Genomic DNA, 19406 nt, shown 5'->3' on the forward strand with positions numbered 1-19406 from the left:
TTATAAGGTTGTTTGTAAACATTTGAAAGTATTTTAACTTAAAAGAACCAATGATTTTATTGTATTTTTTAAATCAAGATGATCAGTTAACATTTAAAAGCACATTATCTCATATTGTAGCTATTTGAATAAATATTAATGATCTGTTAAACATTATATAATGTTTGTTAATGCTTTATTAATGAAAGCTATTACAAAGTGTTATCAGTCTTGGCACTACACGCATAATTGTAGGCTCATTTGAAAGAAGGCACTTGGAAGTTTGTTGTCCTCCAGTCAGAATTACATACTGTCATAACAAAATAGCGAAGGTATATTAAGGTAGAAAGCTTAAATGTATTGTAAAGTTATTTGAAATTTATTTCCATTAAATATGTTATGAAAAAAAAAAAAAAAGGAAATTGACATTGGTTCTGTTTAGAAATGCAATGGAGCTAAAGACACATCTTACCATGTTGTATTTATATCTTAGGATATCTCTAAAACTCTGAGTTTTATTTAATATTTTTGTGATTTTATTTAGAGGAGACTAAAACATTAGTTCTGCAAAAAAACAAAAAAAAAAAACAAACAAAAAAAAAACAGTTATTTGTCATAATATTCTAGTACCTGATTTGCTTGTTTGGCATATTATATCCTCTAAACCATGCCAGTGCTTGCCAAAGACAAGTGTGTAGAACACAACAAATTATCTTCTCTACAGGTGCAGTATATAGTATTGCATTTCGAACAAAGCTTATGTGTGTGTGTGTGTGTGCGTGTGCGTGTGTGCGTGTGTGTGTGTGTGTGTGTGTGCACGCGTGTGTGTGTGTGTGTGCACGCGTTTGCGCGTGTGCGTGTGTGTGTGTGTGGGCGCGTGTGCGCGTGTGCGCGTGTGCGTGTGTGTGTTCCTTTCACTTACAGCTCTCAATCTCCAGGGTACAGTTCTGTTCGTCGAGGGGGTACCGTCTCAGGTCCATCATGCAGGCTGCTGTAGTGGTTATTCTGGAAAAAGAACAGCAAGAAAACAGGGAAAGGAAAATAGAAAAAAAGAGTGGAGAAAGAATGAGAGACACCGTTATCTTGGTAACCTTTAGGAAATCATAGCTTAGCCTTGACTGTGCCATGTGAATATCTGAGTCATGAGTAATGTTTGCCATCTATTCTCTTATTCTAAGAGAAAAGAAAAAAGGGGGGAAATGCAATCATTATAGGCAAATGGTGTTTGAAGTCTCTTGTTTTTGTTATTTCCCCCACTTGGACTCATATATATTGCTTGTTTTTAATATTCTTGTAATGTCCTGTAAAAATATGATAAAAGAAAATTAAATATAAAAAAAGAAATACGTATGCTGTATATCTTATTATGAAATGTTAAAGTACCCTGTAGTCAATCATTTTATCTCTTAAAACTCACCTTTGATCACCAAAATAACATTTTTAAGCGTTTTTTCCTTGAAAATGCCTTAAAATAGCTTGAATGTAACCCTAGCCTCATTTAGTATACGTGGTTCTATGCATATGCAAATTAGGCCTGCCTCCACTAACGCACTATCACACACTGACCAGGGGTGCATTTCCCAAAAGCATCATTAGCCAACTATGGTCGCAAGTTCCGTCGTTATCATCTTAGTTTAACAAATCAGTGTTTCCCGAAACCATAGTTCTAACGATGGTTAATGACATGTGGACTTAATAAATTCATATCTTGAGCAAAATAAGCAAGCTGACATTCATTACAACATGTGTCTTTTATTTAGAATACATACAAATGTCATTTACGTCTTTTAGTTAATCAAGAGATTTTAAGCACCATTTTTGAAACAGGTAACAGTCGTGACTAGCTGATTTCTTCAACGATGCATAGTACTTTGGTAGTGAAACATCGAGTTACGTCGTTGTATGGGAAACACACCCCTGATTGGTTACAAGGTAGTTTGTGATGTCAGAAACACCAGCGATTTCAAACCGCGTTTTTGAGACTTTGGTTCTTTCAAAGACTTTGTCTTTGGTTCACTGCACGTTTAAGGAGAAAATGCTCAGCAATGGTGTTGACACATGAATTTGCACATGGTTTGTCTTAAAACACATTAAAACACCACATAGACATATAAACAACATTAAAAGATTGATTTTCACCACAGGGGGACTTTTTCAGAGCTAAAGAACCTCTTGGTTCTTAAGAAATTATTAATGATTATGATTGTGTTGAATAATACACATTATAAAACAGATGGTTCTAGTCCTGGATCCTAATTGGCTATTACAGTGTTCAGAGGCATCCTGCACTTAGTATATTTGAGGGGGCACCACTTGGTAGTCTACTTTTGATTTATCGAAGCAAGAACATACAGTACATAAACGCATTTACTGTTGCTATTCCTGAATATTAAGAATATTACGCCTATAAGTCCCCCATCATTCAGTCTTCCACGTATTTTGTTGCTCATAGAAACAAAAAAAATTAAAGCATATAAGCACTGACACAGCAAGGAAAACTGCACCTTATCTCATTGTTGTACAGCAAACCTAACGCTCAGTAGATCAGTAAAAGTAATTTTAACAGAAGGCTAAACATTTATATTTTGTAAAATTTTGGACGGTCTCCCCCAACCACTCGCACACAAAAAGTCGATGGTTCTGCACAAATCGCCAAATCGCCATTGGAAAAAAAAACATGCCTTTGGCATTTCTGCAAAATTACGTTGGTTCTTGCACATTTTGTGACAGTTTCAAGGTGAAATGTCTAGTGAGTGGAACTAAAAGTATGCTCAGTTTTAGTTGTAGCTATTACATTTGTTGAACTTATCGTGTAAGTTTGGAAATTAAATGTCCAGTTCAGTGGTGCTAAAAGGTCAATGCTCTATCACATTTGAAAAAAACCACCTAAACCCTGCCCTAAACCTAACCGATAGTGTTAACAAAAGCAATCATGAGATAAAACCCAATTTGCTGAGGCAACCATGCTATTTTAGCTTCAACAAGCCTTTAAGCTCTTTTACCATGGCTTGCATTTCAAAGAACTAGTAACGCTGCATTGAAGGTGCTATACTGTACCAGGTTAGCTACAGAGCAATAAGTGTTTATTTAACAATAATCTCCTGTAATCATAACTTGTGTAAAAAGATGTTGTAGTTTTAATGCCTCCAGTGTTTACTTTATCTGGAAACTGCTGTGAATTGTATGTATAGCTACTTTTTTTAATTTTTGGTAGGGGCATGTATTTCCAATACAATACAATAATGTTGTTGTATTAAAGTCTTGACCAACTTTTGAGAATGGAGAAGTTTGAAAAGCTAACAGTTATGACTCACAATTGTTTATGCACTTTATACCAACTTACTGAAAGTTCTCCAAATAAACATAAAACAGTCAAATGAACTAAGGTATTTTTATTGGATGTGTTCATGCATCATACTAAGTTGATTCAACAAATTTGTTACTTAAATGATGAAAACGTACAATGTTTTGTTTTAGTTTTCATTGAAGTTCGCGTTTTTTGTTAGCGTGTGCACAGTTTGAACCCTGAACGCATGCGCAGTTTGAGACTTCAGCTACTCGGCGGTTAGGTCTCTGTCTGCAGCTGGTGAGAAGTCGGTAGCGGTGTGCTGCCTTCAATTCAGCTTTTCTGCAGAATCACTGGTATGTATTAATCATTTTTATAATCGACTGTATGTTATTTGTCATATATGATGTATTGTGCTCTTCCCAAACTGATGGCCTGATGTAATTAACCAGTGCTGCTGATTTCGCACACTTTTGGGTGCTTTTGCCAATGCTGATGTTAAAGGAACCGTATGTAAGATTGTGGCCAAAACTGGTACTGCAATCACTTTCAAATTACTGTGTATCCCCTCCCCCTCCCCCCGACTCCAGGTTGCCAGCTAGGCTGCAGGATCCAGCAGGAACGTAGGCTGCTACAAGGAGCTTCCAATGGCAAGTGACGAGTTCTACACAGTAAGTTTTTTTTTTCTGTTAATTATGTTTATGCTTCATGAGAGATGTTTTGCGAAGTAATTATGTATCGCAAAAATTTACTAATGGCGATTAGCCAAATATAATCGCAAAGATGTACAGAGATGATAGATGATATAATCTCGTATGTGACAGTACATTGTTAGAACAGTAGCTGTTAGTCTAACTTGTAACGGTAGGTATCTGTCATTAACATTAATTGTTTTATTTCTGACTTTGTCACGACATATTTCGGATTCATAACGAGGTCTTTTAGGTTTCGTAACGTAGGACATTTTTTATCCGACACGTTTGTAGCTGCAGCTGTGGTAACTAGAGCAGAGCTGGCAACCCGGATGCCGAAACACTACTGACTTCGTGATTGGTAGATAGGTGGAGGGTGGCGCATCAGGCCAAAACACAAGATGACAACATCAACATCAGTTGAGGGCTGCAACTTCACTTTTTAAATGACAATATCCTGGCCGGACTACTGTTGTCAGTGATATAAATATTTGAAATGAACATGATTTCTTAATGTCTAGTGACATATCAGGGCCATTTTATGATTAATTGAAATACATTTCTTACATACGGTTCCTTTAACTAGCAGTGTCCTGCCTATTCAATCCAGCGTTTCTAAAGAGTCATTGGTATGTATTAACGACACACTGACGGGAATATTGTTCTTTGTGTTGTTTACTGTATCGCTTGTTTATACAAGGGGTTTGTTACCGCTGGCGCTCTGTGGAAGACTACATTACCAATCACTGCCTAGAACTACAGCAAACTACGGCAACTCAAATAGCTCAAAATACACGGCACGTTTAGTTTTTTGTTTTTGTTTTTTGGTGACTCTCCCTGCATTCCAAATGGCATAATGTTATGTATTTTAAAAATAATCTTTTTTTATTGTGAATACAATTTTTATTTTAAATGAATTCATTAATGATTTAAGTAATAATTGATGTGCTATATTAGACATTTTTGAAGTAGAAATCCGTTTTGAAAGTTTAAAACACTGTTAATTACAATAACTAGGTTAGCTGAAAGAAATATTGTTTAAAAAAAAGGTACAAACTAAGACTTGACTTGGCCTTTAGGGACTTGAACATGTCTGGTATTTATCATTTTTATAATCAACTGTATGTTTTGTCATATCAAATGAGATGTTTGCTCATTATGTATTTACACTAGTTGAGGAGTTCAGAGAGAGATGGCCTGCCACCTGCACTTTTTCTAAAGGATGAGGTAAACCATTTAATAGCAACTGTCAATATTAATTATTATTTTAATTATTATTTCTAAAGATTTAGAACATTTTAGGAATACTTCTAGTAGTAAAACTTTGTGGTGATTCCAATTGACTCATTTTTTACAGATCTCCATGGAGTTTTCATGTATCTGTAACGTCGACCATGAGAATCTACTTTGAATGAAAACATATAGAGAGGAAAATAGTCAGTAAATAACTTTATAATATCAGTTATCAATATCATAAGCTTAATTATGACATCAGTCTGTTTTTTTATTCAGTTGTCAATTGGGAAACAGTGCATGTTTTGTTGACACATTTTATGATTTTACATCTTTGTTGATGCCACTCTATGTAAAAGAGCAATCTGTACATTATTTAAAAAAAATCTTTGTTATGGACCAAGTCATATGGATTTGGAATTACATGAGGAAGAGTAAAATATGACAGAATTATCATTTCTGGGTGTGCTGTACCTTTAACTCCCAAAGCAGTAGAGATCCCTATATTAAATTATTAAGAGTTAAGGTCATAGTGCATCTGCAGATTTAAAAAAAATATATACAGTCGTGCTCAGAATTAATCATACCCCTGGTAAATATGATCAAAAATGGCTGTAAAAAATAAATCTGCATCGTTTATCCTTTTGATCTTTCATTAAAAAAATTGGCAAAAATCGAACCTTTCATTGAAGTAAAATAATTGAAAGTGGGGGGGGGGGGGAAATCACATTATGAAATAAATGTTTTTCTCCAAAACACGTTGGCCACAATTATTCATACCCCTAGAATTTGTTATGAATAAAATATCTCTGAAGTACTGTATATTCCCATTAATATTTACCTTTTTTAGCACACCAGAGTGACTAGGAACAGGAAATTGACCAGCCATGACTTCTTGTTTCACAGGAGTTTAAATATGAGGAACCACAAAGGCCAAATTCCCTGAATCATCCATCACAATGAGTAAAACCAAAGAATATAGTTCTGATGTGCAGCAAAAGATTGTTGAGCATCACAAAATAGAGAGTGGCTGTAAGAAAATAGCTAAAGAATTGAAAATCCCCATTTTGACCATCAGGACAATAATTAAGAAGTTATAATCAACTAAAGATGTTACGAATCTGCCAGGAAGAGGACGTGTGTCTATATTGTCTTAATGGATGGTGAGGATGAAAGTTTGAGTGGCCAAAGACTCTTCAATAATCACAGATGGAGAATTGCAGAGATGAGTTGAGTCTTGGGGTCAGAAAGCCTATAAAAAAAAATAAAAAAAAAACCCTCCATCACCACATGTTGTTTGGGAGGTTTTCAAGAAAAATGCTCCTCGCTCATCCAAAAACAAACTCCAGCATATTCAGTGGTCAGACACGACTGGAACTTCAAACAACACAGGGTTCTGTGGTCAGATGAAACTAAAAAAAGAGCTTTTTGGCAGCAAACACGCTAGATGGGTTTGGTGCACACAAGGATAAAAAGTACCCCATGTGTACAATTTAATATACCATTGGATCATTAATGTTGTGGGCATATTTTTCTGCTGGAGGTCCTGGACTTCTTATTCAGATACATGGCATTGTGGATTCTATCAAATATCAACAGATATAAATCAAAACCTGACGCCTTCTGCTAGAAATCTTATAATGGGCCGTGGTTGGATCTTCCATCAGGACAACGGTCCAAAACAAACATCAAAATCAACACAAAAATGTGTTAGGGAGCACAAAATGAAGCTTCTGCCATGACCATCCCAGTTCCCTGACCTGATGAGTGGAGTGAACTGAAGAGAAGAAGCACCAACATGGATCTGGGAACCTGAAGGATCTGGAGAGATTCTGTATGGAGAAATGCTCTCTGATCTCTTGTCAGATGTTCTCCAAACTCATCAGGCATTATAGGAGAAGACTCAGAGCAGTTATCTTGGCAAAAGGAGATTGCAAAAAGGTATTTAATAAAAGGGTATGAATAATTGTGGCCAACGTGTTTTGGAGAAAAACATTTATTTTATAATGTGATTTCCCCCCCACTTTCAATTCTTTTACTTAAATGAAAGGTTAGGATTTTGCCAATTTTTTTGAATGAAAGATCAAAAGGATAAACGATGCAGATTTATTTTTTACAGCCATTTTTGATCATATTTACCAGGGGTATGATTAATTCTGAGCACGACTGTATATATTTTTTCCTTTCTTTTTAGGTGAGTGACATTACCACACGTCAGAAAACAACAGATCTTGAGGGATTGCCACTTTTCCAGCATGAAAACTCTACAAGTTTACTCAGGATGCATCTGGTAAATTACCATATTCATTTTCATTTCTTGGTCATTTTTTAAACTATGTATGTTTTACATGTATTCAGGTTATTTACACAACAACATAAATAATAATAATGTTGTTGTTGTTATTATTTTTAAATTTACACTTCAATTAATACCCCTATCTCATGAATTATTCTCCCAGGATACTGATCCTCTTGACCACGGCACCAAAGATGTAGAGATCAGAATCCTTACTGTGGCCGAAGATGCCGCTGTTACATTACTAACAACTCTGACCAACTAATACTGGAAGAGGCCATTGTTCTTGAGGACATTACAGATCTACCAGCAGCATACGCTTGTTCGGACTCATGAATGCACTGAATATGGATTATCCAAAAGAACTGAAGTATACTTTCAAAGTAATTAAAAGGTAACTTCTCTGCAAGAGTGCAGTCACTGAAGTTTAAATTTAGCTAAATAGACAAAGCCATTTTGCAAATGTCATGGGAAAATTTGTGTGACATTCCTCCACTGGACACTGTTTCTTTTATAGTTAATGACTAAAAAAAAACAAAAAACAATACTGCTCTGTCAATGTATTGATTAATGTTAAGTATTAATCGGTTTCAACCTTAGCTTTAAAGGGATAGTTCATCCAAAAATGAAAATTCTGTCATCATTTACTAACCCTCATGTTGTTCGAAACATGAATGAGTTTATTTCTTCTGCTGAACACAAAAGATGATATTGTGAAGAATGTTACTACCAAACATTTGACAGTAGCCATTGACTGCCGCAGTATTTTAAGGCTACCGTTTAGTTACCAGCATTCTTCAGAATATCTTCTTTTTAATTTCAATTTCAATTTAAGGGTAAATCAATGATGATTGTCTTTTCATTTTTGGGTGAACTGAACCTTCAGGCTAATGTTCTTTAACGTGCATTTGTAAGTACCATGCATTGAGTTAACAAATTCAAGACTTGACACAACTTTTTTTTTTTTTTACAGTGTGGTAGTGTCTGCATGTCTGCCAAAATCGATGCATTTGAAATGTGGTGCTGGGGGAAACCGTTGCGAATACCAGGGACAGCCAGGAAAACAAATAGTTCTATAACGCATAAAACCAGGGATGTCACTAGAAGCTGAAATAAGTAGACAACGACTGTGTTATTTTGGCCATGGTATGCATACAAACTTGCTAGAGAAATCAGTAATGTTGGGGATGGTCAGTGGAACCAGAAGGAGGGGATGGCAAAGAACTCACTGGCTTAACACGATCAAAACAGACACCAATATGAAAATTAAACCGTTGAAAGAAGCACTGCTCGACATGACAGCTTGGAGAATATTTGTCCATAAGGTTGCCAAAAGTCGGACATGACTGAATGGACAGATCAGCAGCAGCAATAAGTGCACCACAGACATGTCACCCTGTAGCCCGAGACTGGTTGCCCACTGCAGCTAAGCAGGGTTGAGCCTGGTCATTACCTGGGGTGCGTTTCCCAAAAGCATCGTTAGCCAACTATGTTCGCAAGTTCCGGTGTTATCAGCATAGTTCAACGAGTCTGTGTTTCCCGGAAACTTAGTTCTAACGAACATTCGCAAACAGCATCGCAAAGTTCTGTGGTTGGAATGACAGCTCTCGACCTGTGGTTTGAAGCATAGTTTCTTGTTTGCATGACATCTGGACTCAATAAATCCTTATCTTGAGCAAAAAAAAAGGGGTTTCCCAACAATGTGAATGTCTCAGCAGTGCATTATTTGTTTGTATTTGGTGTATTTCACTGTGGATTATTTGGTAAATTTCAGTGCAGGCTTTGCAAACAGACTTTTACGATATGGATCTGCCAGCACCGCCACAAACATGTAAGTAGTCATGTTTATTCTAATGCCAGATCTGTGATCAGTGATTTCTGATGTAATTATTCAAGTTCAGACAGATCATCTCTCAAAATATCGTTCAATACTGTTTATGCATCAGTAAATCAAGCCAGTGACTAAACAATCAACTTCACGTCATTTCACTTAGTAGGATGAAGATAATCTTATTTAAACTGTGATTAAATTACATAAAGAAAGCGATCAAAGAACGCTCCCTTTCCAATTGCCCAAGCTGTCAATCAAACAGCACGAGTTTATCTGGACACTTGCCAAAACTCGTTGAAATCAAACTCTTTTGAGGAGAGAGTGGATTTCCATTCATTTGTTGTCCTGATTCCACGCGCTATGCGCGAATACACTAGAGGCTCACTCTCGCTCGTATCCAAGGTAAATCATCAACACTATCATACCTTACATGTGTTTTATTTAACTAAATACATCATAATCAGCTAAAACGCATGCGCAGGTCACTTTACTTCCTGAACAAGTGCGCACCTGAGTCCGTGTTGCTTTCACATTCACACGAACCGCGGCACGGTTCGGGAGCAACCGATCTCAGACCAGCTCCTCCAGGTAGTCTCGGGTTCAGTACCCCAGTGCGCACCCGCTTCCGCATGACAGCATTCACATTAGCGATTTTTCATGCGAACCGTGCCCCGTTCCGAACTAAAGTCGGTGTTTCACAGTGTGAAAGCACCCTAAAAGTCCTCCTCAGTAGCTATTGTTCCAATCACCTGGATTTGCTAATTAACACCATTTTTCAGCCAGGAGATAGAAATAATAAGTGAAATCAGCTGGTTGAGTTCATGGGTGGAATAAATATATGGCAGGACTTTTACTTTCTGACCCCTGGACTTTACACCTCTGGTGAAAGCATTTGTGAGAGTGCCGAAATTGCGTTGCAATGATAAGATCTTTTCATACGCGATCAACAGACTGTCATCTGCTCAATGCTCATCATTGCAACCTTTCATGTGATGGGAATAGATCATTATGATCAATACTTTTCACGATTCCTTAATCTTGATAGCTGTAATAGTAAAAACGTAGCAAAAGTTTTAGAGAGAGTTACACATGTAATACTAGCTATTTCATATGCAAACATGTCAGCCAATCACAGCTGTGGGCGTTTACACTGAAGTCTCACAACAGACACGTCCCTTAAAACAGTGTGTTCAAATCAGAGGCTAAAATCAGGCTTGGAAAAATGCCTTTTATTTATAAATTATGACCATTTTTGATGTTAAAGCAACACTATGTATTTTTTCAACCTTCATAATATATTTCCAAGACCCTTGTGATGGTACATCGACTTACAATAGGTTGAATGACACGTCTGCCATAGCCTGACGGGGTCTGTATCGCTTTTACTGGCACTGCGTAACTTCGGGGTTCTGGTAGTAACCCAAGCACAAAAAGAACTACAAAATTCAACTTCTTTGCGGCATACGTCACTTCCCCCACCACTTCCTCAAATTCGGACGTGAGAGGCCAACCAGCGTTTGTTTTCCGGCTTTCGTGCGTATGTTTTTGTCATGGCCAAAGTCAGAAGTCAAAAAAAAAGTCAGAAGTAAGCCTATGTCTAAACAAGTTTGGTAGGGGCTACATTCTTGCAAGTAAATAATAGATGATTAGACAGACAAAATAGTCTTTTAGGCTAGCCTATGATTGCAGGCTGATAGTCATGTTTGTTTATTTATTTTTCTGGTGAAAGTGTCTTGCCTCAGGCTATAATGCAAATCGATTTTTCAACTTTGCAGATTCATCTATGGTAGCTTGATATTATAATATTGACAATATATGGCTATTACCTACCACACGAACATTGAATTGAATTAGCATATCCATTCTGTAAAACAGTAGCCAATAGGCTACTATAATGACGCTGGCTTGTAAACGTGAGCTACGCGATCTTTTGGCGTTAAAAAAAAATAAAACCCATGAAATTATATTCATATGACATGCTGAAATATATGCCACTGTACCTGGGATGAAGACATTTCACACGCAACGCAGGCAGTCTGCCCAAGATGTGAGAACTCCTTCTGCAGAGTTCGGGGGTATCGGCTTGTCAACAAATGCACGTGTATCCCCTGGTGTAACCATGACAGATTTTACGACAATAGTAGAAGACAATACTGTTTCCCAACTGTAGGGGGACCCCGAGAGCAAAAGTTACTTGGTGTTGCTTTAAAATCATACTAACATTATAAGGGCACCCCAGGAAACATTATAAAATAATAAAATAATCCAGTCCATGACCCCTTTAAAGCACCGTTTTTGAAGAGTGCGCCTATGCGAACGTACTCTAGTGCGTAAGAACGAACCTATGATTGAATCTGGAAATAAAGCAAAATAACTGAGAAAAGTGAGAAATAGTCCTCAGATGTCATGTCTGTTATTACTCCAAGTGCGTGAAGTCATAAACCAATGTGGTTGAACGACCACTTTGCGACAATATGGTTTTGGTAAACAGTCATGACTAGCAAGTTGATTTCTTCAACGATGTATCGTATGATAGTTAAGCAGCGAGAAACGTAGTTGTACAGGAAACGCACCCCTTGATTGGAGACCTCCTGGGAAAACTAGGTTGCTGCTGGAAGAGCTGGAAGTGAGGCCAGTAGGCTGTGGTTTGTGTCGGTCCTAACGCCCCAGTATAGTAATGGGGACAATACTGAAAAAAAGTACCGCCCTTCGGATGAGACGTTAAACTGAGGTCCTGACTCTCTTTGGTTATTAAAAATCCCATGGCACTTCTCATAAAGAGTAGGGGTGTAACCCCAGTGTCCTGGCCAAGATTACCTCCATTGGCCTATATCAATCATGGCTTCCTAATAATACCCATTCTTTTGAATTGCTCTATCACGCTCTCTCCTCCCAAACCTATAGCTGGTGTCTGGCGCCGATGTTATGAGGCTGCCGTTGCATCATCCAGGTGGATGCTATACATCAGTTGTGGTTGAGGAGAGACCCTCTGATATGATTGTGTGTTCAGTAGTACATAGTAAAGTGCTATATAAAAAAGGCTTCGCTTCACTCACATTCTGTGTCCAACCTATATGTAATTTGTGTGTGTTTATCAAGGGCCTTCTGTCAGGGTATGCACAACATTCAATTTCCATCAATCCAACGCGGGGCAGTAAAATGTCTTGCATTACAAATGAGTTGAGTGTGTTGCAGCACATGTTCATAATTACATTTACGATGTTAAATCTTAGCGACCTTGTGTAGATGAAATGAAGGCTGCAATGTGTGTAAGGGTAGGCCAAAAAGAAACAAGGGCGAAAATGATTGAGTGTTCACATGTGTCACCAGGTGACCACATGTTGTGGGGCGGAACTAAAATTACAGAGTTTTGTTTCCCATAAGGAGGAGGCATTAAAAGACGGACCAAAACAAAGCCGGCATTTTACACGTGATGTCCTTATCGTTGACGATGGACAGGTGTGCAAGAGGGAAGTGTGGGGTTTAGTGATTGGCTAACAAGACTCGTCAATGTGTTTTTAAGCTTGTGACTTACAGTCTTTGAGTCGAGAGAGTGTGGGGTGAGACGGATTCGCGGCGAGTTCTGGATTTCCGACCGGGTGCTGGCTGGGGACGCAACGGTGGAGTTTGTAATCAAGAGAGGATAACGAGCACGAGTGACGTAGAAGCAGGACTGCCTGGGGCTGTGGATTATCGAATCTGACGAGGCAAGAGAGAGATCGGCTGAGCTACGATAAGCTAAGTGAACATTCCTACACAAACATACTGCTGTCTTGCTAGTGCTGTAGCCAACGATTTACCTGCCTCATTGCACTGTTCTATCGACTTTCATACTGGATGTGCATATTGCTGTCTTGCTAGTGCTGTAGCCAACGATTCACCTGCCCCATTTCACTGCTCTATTGACTTCCATACTGGATGTGCATACTGCTGTCTTGCTAGTGCTGTAGCCAACGATTCACCTGCCCCATTGCACTGTTCTATTGACTTCCATACTGGATGTGCATATTGCTGTCTTGCTAGTGCTGTAGCCAACGATTCACCTGCCTCATTGCACTGTTCTATCGACTTCCATACTGGATGTGTATATGGCTGTCTTGCTAGTGCTGTAGCCAACGATTCACCTGCCCCATTGCACTGTTATATTGACTTCCATACTGAATGTGTATACTGTTGTCTTGCTAGTGCTGTAGCCAACGATTCACCTGCCTCATCGCACTGTTCTATCGACTTCCATACTGGATGTGCATACTGCTGTCTTGCTAGTGCTGTAGCCAACGATTCACCTGCCCCATTTCACTGCTCTATTGACTTCCATACTGGATGTGCATACTGCTGTCTTGCTGGTGCTGTAGCCAACGATTCACCTGCCCCATTGCACTGTTCTATTGACTTCCATACTGGATGTGCATACTGCTGTCTTGCTAGTGCTGTGGCCAACGATTTACCTGCCTCATTGCACTGTTCTATCGACTTCCATACTGGATGTGCATACTGCTGTCTTGCTAGTGCTGTAGCCAACGATTCACCTGCCCCATTGCACTGTTCTATTGACTTCCATACTGGATGTGCATACTGCTGTCTTGCTGGTGCTGTAGCCAACGATTCACCTGCCCCATTGCACTGTTCTATTGACTTCCATACTGGATGTGCATACTGCTGTCTTGCTAGTGCTGTGGCCAATGATTTACCTGCCTCATTGCACTGTTCTATCGACTTCCATACTGGATGTGCATACTGCTGTCTTGCTAGTGCTGTAGCCAACGATTCACCTGCCCCATTGCACTGTTATATTGACTTCCATACTGAATGTGTATACTGTTGTCTTGCTAGTGCTGTAGCCAACGATTCACCTGCCTCATCGCACTGTTCTATCGACTTCCATACTGGATGTGCATACTGCTGTCTTGCTAGTGCTGTAGCCAACGATTCACCTGCCTCATCGCACTGTTCTATCGACTTCCATACTGGATGTGCATACTGCTGTCTTGCTAGTGCTGTAGCCAACGATTCACCTGCCTCATCGCACTGTTCTATCGACTTCCATACTGGATGTGTATATGGCTGTCTTGCTGGTGCTGTAGCCAACGATTCACCTGCCCCATTGCACTGTTCTATTGACTTCCATACTGGATGTGCATACTGCTGTCTTGCTAGTGCTGTGGCCAACGATTTACCTGCCTCATTGCACTGTTCTATCGACTTCCATACTGGATGTGCATACTGCTGTCTTGCTAGTGCTGTAGCCAACGATTCACCTGCCCCATTGCACTGTTATATTGACTTCCATACTGAATGTGTATACTGTTGTCTTGCTAGTGCTGTAGCCAACGATTCACCTGCCTCATCGCACTGTTCTATCGACTTCCATACTGGATGTGCATACTGCTGTCTTGCTAGTGCTGTAGCCAACGATTCACCTGCCTCATCGCACTGTTCTATCGACTTCCATACTGGATGTGCATACTGCTGTCTTGCTAGTGCTGTAGCCAACGATTCACCTGCCTCATCGCACTGTTCTATTGACTTCCATACTGGATGTGTATATGGCTGTCTTGCTGGTGCTGTAGCCAACGATTCACCTTCCCCATTGCACTGTTATATCGACTTCTATACTGAATGTGTATACTGTTGTCTTGCTAGTGCTGTAGCCAACGATTCACCTGCCTCGTCGCACTGTTCTATCGACTTCCATACTGGATGTGCATACTGCTGCCTTGCTAGTGCTGTAGCCAACGATTCACCTGCCTCATCGCACTGTTCTATCGACTTCCATACTGGATGTGCATACTGCTGTCTTGCTAGTGCTGTAGCCAACGATTCACCTGCCCCATTGCACTGTTCTATCGACTTCCATACTGGATGTGCATCCTGCTGTCTTGCTGGTGCCGTCGCCAACGACTTAACAGCCTCACTGTACTACTCTATCGACCCCCATACTGGATGTGCATACTATCGTCGTGCTAGTGTTGTATTTAACGACTTAATTGCCTCACTGTGCTATTCTACTGACTTCCAGATTGGGCGGGCATTGCTGTTGTGACCCACCAGCCTTACTGTAATATTCTATCCTGTGTGTGGTAATTTGTACTATAGATGAACACAGACAACGGCATGTCTTTAGCCTGCTGGCATATTTACTGAACTGTTTCCATGACAACACAGAGATACATTTCTACGGCCCCAGGTACGGGGCATCCCGAGGGTCATACTACATCTCCCCTTCTCCCAAAGTAGTGATAAAACCTTAAATAAATGTTCACACTGGCAGAACTGCCTTAACCGTAGGTCACCTAGTCTGTTGGAAAGTTAAACCTGAACCAAAGATATCAGACAGAATAAACATAAACATAGCACTGTCTATAATGCTTAATTCTAGGTGCTGAATACTATGTTACAAAGTCTTTAAGCCACCCTGGGGCTTTCACCTCTCTCCTTGGGTGGACTCTCTGTATCCTCCCCCCCTCCCCTTGCCCTTCTTCTGGCCCTGCTGCCTGTTCCGTATCCTCCACGGCCGGTGGTGGGGCTTGTATCTCTGGGAGGGGTCTGAGGTGTGTTTTGTTTCTCCTCACCTCTTCTGAGTCCGTTTCCACTACATATGAGCGGGGCGTGTCTGCTTTTCTAATCACTGTGGCCGATTCTTTTGTATTTGTGATCCAGACTCGCTGACCTGCTTTTAGCTCCGGTCTCACCGTAGCTTTGTGTCTGTGATTAAAGTCAACTGTCTGTGTGTGTTTCAGTTGTTTGTCCTTGTCTGCAAAGGCCTTCCTGTTTGGCCATTGAGGTTTGAGTTGAACAGTTGAGACTGGCAATGGTGAGCGCAGTCTCCTGCCCATCAGGAGTTCTGCTGGCGATGGTCCGTGATGCAGCGGTGTGACCCTGTAGGCCAACAGAGCCCTGTATGGGTCAGCATTTTTCTTCAATAGCCCCTTGACAGTCTTCACCGCCCTCTCTGCCTCTCCATTGCTCTGTGCAAAGTATGGGCTGCTGGTCACATGTCTGAAATCATAGTCCATGGCAAATGAGGAGAAAGTGCCTGAAGAAAACTGAGGGCCATTATCAGTTATTAGTACTTCAGGAACCCCATGTCTAGCAAAAATGGATTTAAAGCCATTGATAACTCCTGCTGATGTGGTTATTGGGGTTTTAATTACTTCAATGTATCGAGAATAGTAGTCCACTAACAATAAGTAAGAGTCATTTTCCCAATAAAACATATCCGCTCCTACTTTCTGCCAGGGCCGCTGTGGCAGCTCTGAGGGTATCATTGGTTCTGGGTGAAATGGTTGGTTTTTAGCACACACCTCACACTGGGCCACCATTCTTGTGATTTGAGCACCCAGTCCCAGCCACCACACTGACTGCTGGGCCCTCAGCCTGCATTTGGTTGTCCCCATATGTCCCTCGTGTAGTCTGCACAGCATTTCCTTCTGTAATGTCTCTGGTATAACAATCCGTTGCCCTTTCATCAGAAGGTCACCATTCATGTGTAGCTCACTGTGGTGGACCGAATAGGGTTTCAGTTGCTGGGACAGCTCTTCCTGCCGTGGCCACCCTCTCTTGCACTGTGACATCAGCTGGCTACAGATAGAATCCCTCTGTTGGTGCTCAGCTATCTGTTGAAGTTTAGACTGGGATGCAGGTAAGTTTTCACGTATCATATTAATGAAGACCTGCACTTCCCCTTCCAGTTGTGCCTCTTCTTCGGTCAGTGGCCGTCTCACCGGGGCCCTGGAGAGTGTGTCTGCTGTGATGAGAGCCTTCCCTGGCACGTAAATTATCTTGTACGTGAACCTCAGCAGTCTGAGACGGAATCGCTGAACTCTGGGAGGTAAGTCATCCAACGCTTTTGTCCCCAACAAGGCCAGTAGTGGTTTATGGTCTGTCTCTATCGTGAATGGTAGGCCTATGAGGTATGAACTCAACCTTTCACATGCCCAGGTGATGGCCAACGCCTCCTTTTCAACCTGGGCATAACGTTGCTCTGTTTCAGAAAGGCTTCGAGAGATGTAAGCGATTGGGCGCCACTCCATGTTATCCTGTCTCTGCATAAGGACAGCCCCCAGGCCAAAGGATGATGCGTCTGCAGACACTTTTGTTTTGGCTTGTGGTCTGTACTGAGCCAACACTCTCTGTGATGCCAGCTCCTTTTTGAGGTTTTCAAATGATGTCTGTTGCATGTGGCCCCAAGACCACTCATTGTTCTTTGACAGCAAATCTCTGAGTGGTTTGGTGGTGTCTGCAAACTGAGGGATAAACTTTGCTATGTATGTGACCATCCCCAAAAAACGCCTAACATCTGCTGTATTCTGTGGGATGGGCATATCTGTGATGGCTCTGATTTTCCCGGGGTCAGGTTCAATAGCTCCTGCCCTGATTTTGTGCCCCACAAACAGGACTTCAGGCTGTGCAAAGGTGCACTTTTCATTTAGTGTTAGACCCGCCTCCTGGAGACGTGTCAAAACAGCTGTGAGCCGTTCGTCGTGTTGGGCCCTATTCTCTCCACATATGAGGATATCATCTGCATGGCATATTACTCCACTTAGCCCTTCTAAGAGCTGGGACATGCGTCTCTGGAAGTGTTCTGGCCCTGAGTTAATTCCAAAAGGCAGAACATTAAAACAAAATCGGCCAAAGGGGGTGATAAATGTTGTGAGCTCCCTGCTCTCCTGTGCTAAGGGTATCTGCCAAAACCCACAACGAGCATCCAGCTTTGTGAACACCAGTGCACCATTCAGCTGGGCTAATGATTGGTCCACTGAGGGTAATATGTGTCTTTCTCTGCACACTCCCTCATTGAGTTTGGTCAGGTCAACGCAGATTCTTATCTTACCATTGGGTTTTGGGACCACTACTATTCCTGCACACCAATCAGTGGGTTTCTCTATCTTTGAGATGACCCCCATCTCCTCCATTCTTTCCAGCTCTTCCTTGACTTTGTCAGTTAAGGGGATTGGCCGCGGCGAGGGGTGGTCAGAGCATAAGGGATGGCGTTCTCATTCAGGCGGATTTGGTAATCACCTTCAAGTCTCCCTAATCCACTGAACACCTTTGGAAACCTCTTTTTGAAGACCTCCCCTGAATCTGCTTTCTCTCCCTGTTCTTCAACTGCATCCAATCGCTCAATGAGGTGCAGTTCTGTAAGTGCTGGTAAGCCCAGCAGTGGCCTGGCTAGGTTATCAATGACAAATACAGACTGAGTGGCCTTTTTGTCTTTACTTTCTAGTCTACTCTGTATCTGTCCCACCACAGGCAGTATCTTGTTATTTGGACCATACAGTCTTTTTGAGGTGTGAAGTAGAGGACCATCTCTACTATACTTATATAATTGTGTGGGTATCGCGGTCACTGCTGCTCCTGTGTCTAATTTAAAAGAAACAACTTCCCCATTAATTTTGATGTCTGAGTACCAACCAGCACAGTCTGCCTTCACCTCACCCAGGAAAAGGCTGTCCTGGTAGAGTTGCTCCTCCTCATCTGCCATCTCATGCACAGGCTGCTTGGATTTGCAGACAGCAGCAAAGTGTCCTCTTCTGTGACATTTCCTGCATTCAGCCTCCTTGGCCGGGCAATCTTTCCAACTATGAAATGGCACTCTCCCACATTTATGGCACATCCCTGATGTTCCAGTAGCATTATGTTTTGCTCTTCGTTCGGAATTCCACTCTTTCCTTCGAGCAGGCGAAAGCGCGTGCACTTCATCACTGGGCGCGCTGTGTGCGTGATTTCCCGCGCCGCGCAGCACCACTTGCTGCTGTTTTACAGTTTCACTTTGTCTTACTAAGTTCGTAGCTTTAGACAGAGTCAGATTTGAATCTAACTGTAGCTTTTCGGAAAGTCTGATGTCTCTTATGCCCACTACTATGCGATCACGTATCAGTTCATCTTTGAGAGTCCCGAACTTGCAATATTCCGCCAATTTGTGAACTGCAGTAACAAAGCACTCAGCCGTTTCCCCCGGCTCTTGTTTCCGCATGTTAAACCTGGCCCTCTCGAAAATGACGTTGTGTTCTCCAATGAAATGTTTATCGAAACAGTCTTTTACTTTCTCGTAGATTACCTTGTCCTCTTCTTGTATCGCCGACGCAT

The 19406-nt window shown here is 41.1% G+C and overlaps 1 protein-coding gene across 1 annotated transcript in view; it reads right to left on the minus strand.

Moving 5' to 3' along the window:
* gabrb4 (gamma-aminobutyric acid type A receptor subunit beta4) overlaps positions 1 to 19406 on the minus strand; it is a 104823-nt gene that overhangs the window by 19244 nt on the left and 66173 nt on the right. The window contains exon 5 of the mRNA XM_084136679.1: positions 902 to 984. Coding sequence (XP_083992805.1) covers positions 902 to 984 — 83 coding nt within the window. The remainder of the gene's footprint in view (positions 1 to 901; positions 985 to 19406) is intronic.

The sequence above is a fragment of the Abramis brama genome (assembly GCF_963993115.1).
Source record: "Abramis brama genome assembly, chromosome: 15".
In the NCBI taxonomy this organism is placed as follows: domain Eukaryota; kingdom Metazoa; phylum Chordata; class Actinopteri; order Cypriniformes; family Leuciscidae; genus Abramis; species Abramis brama.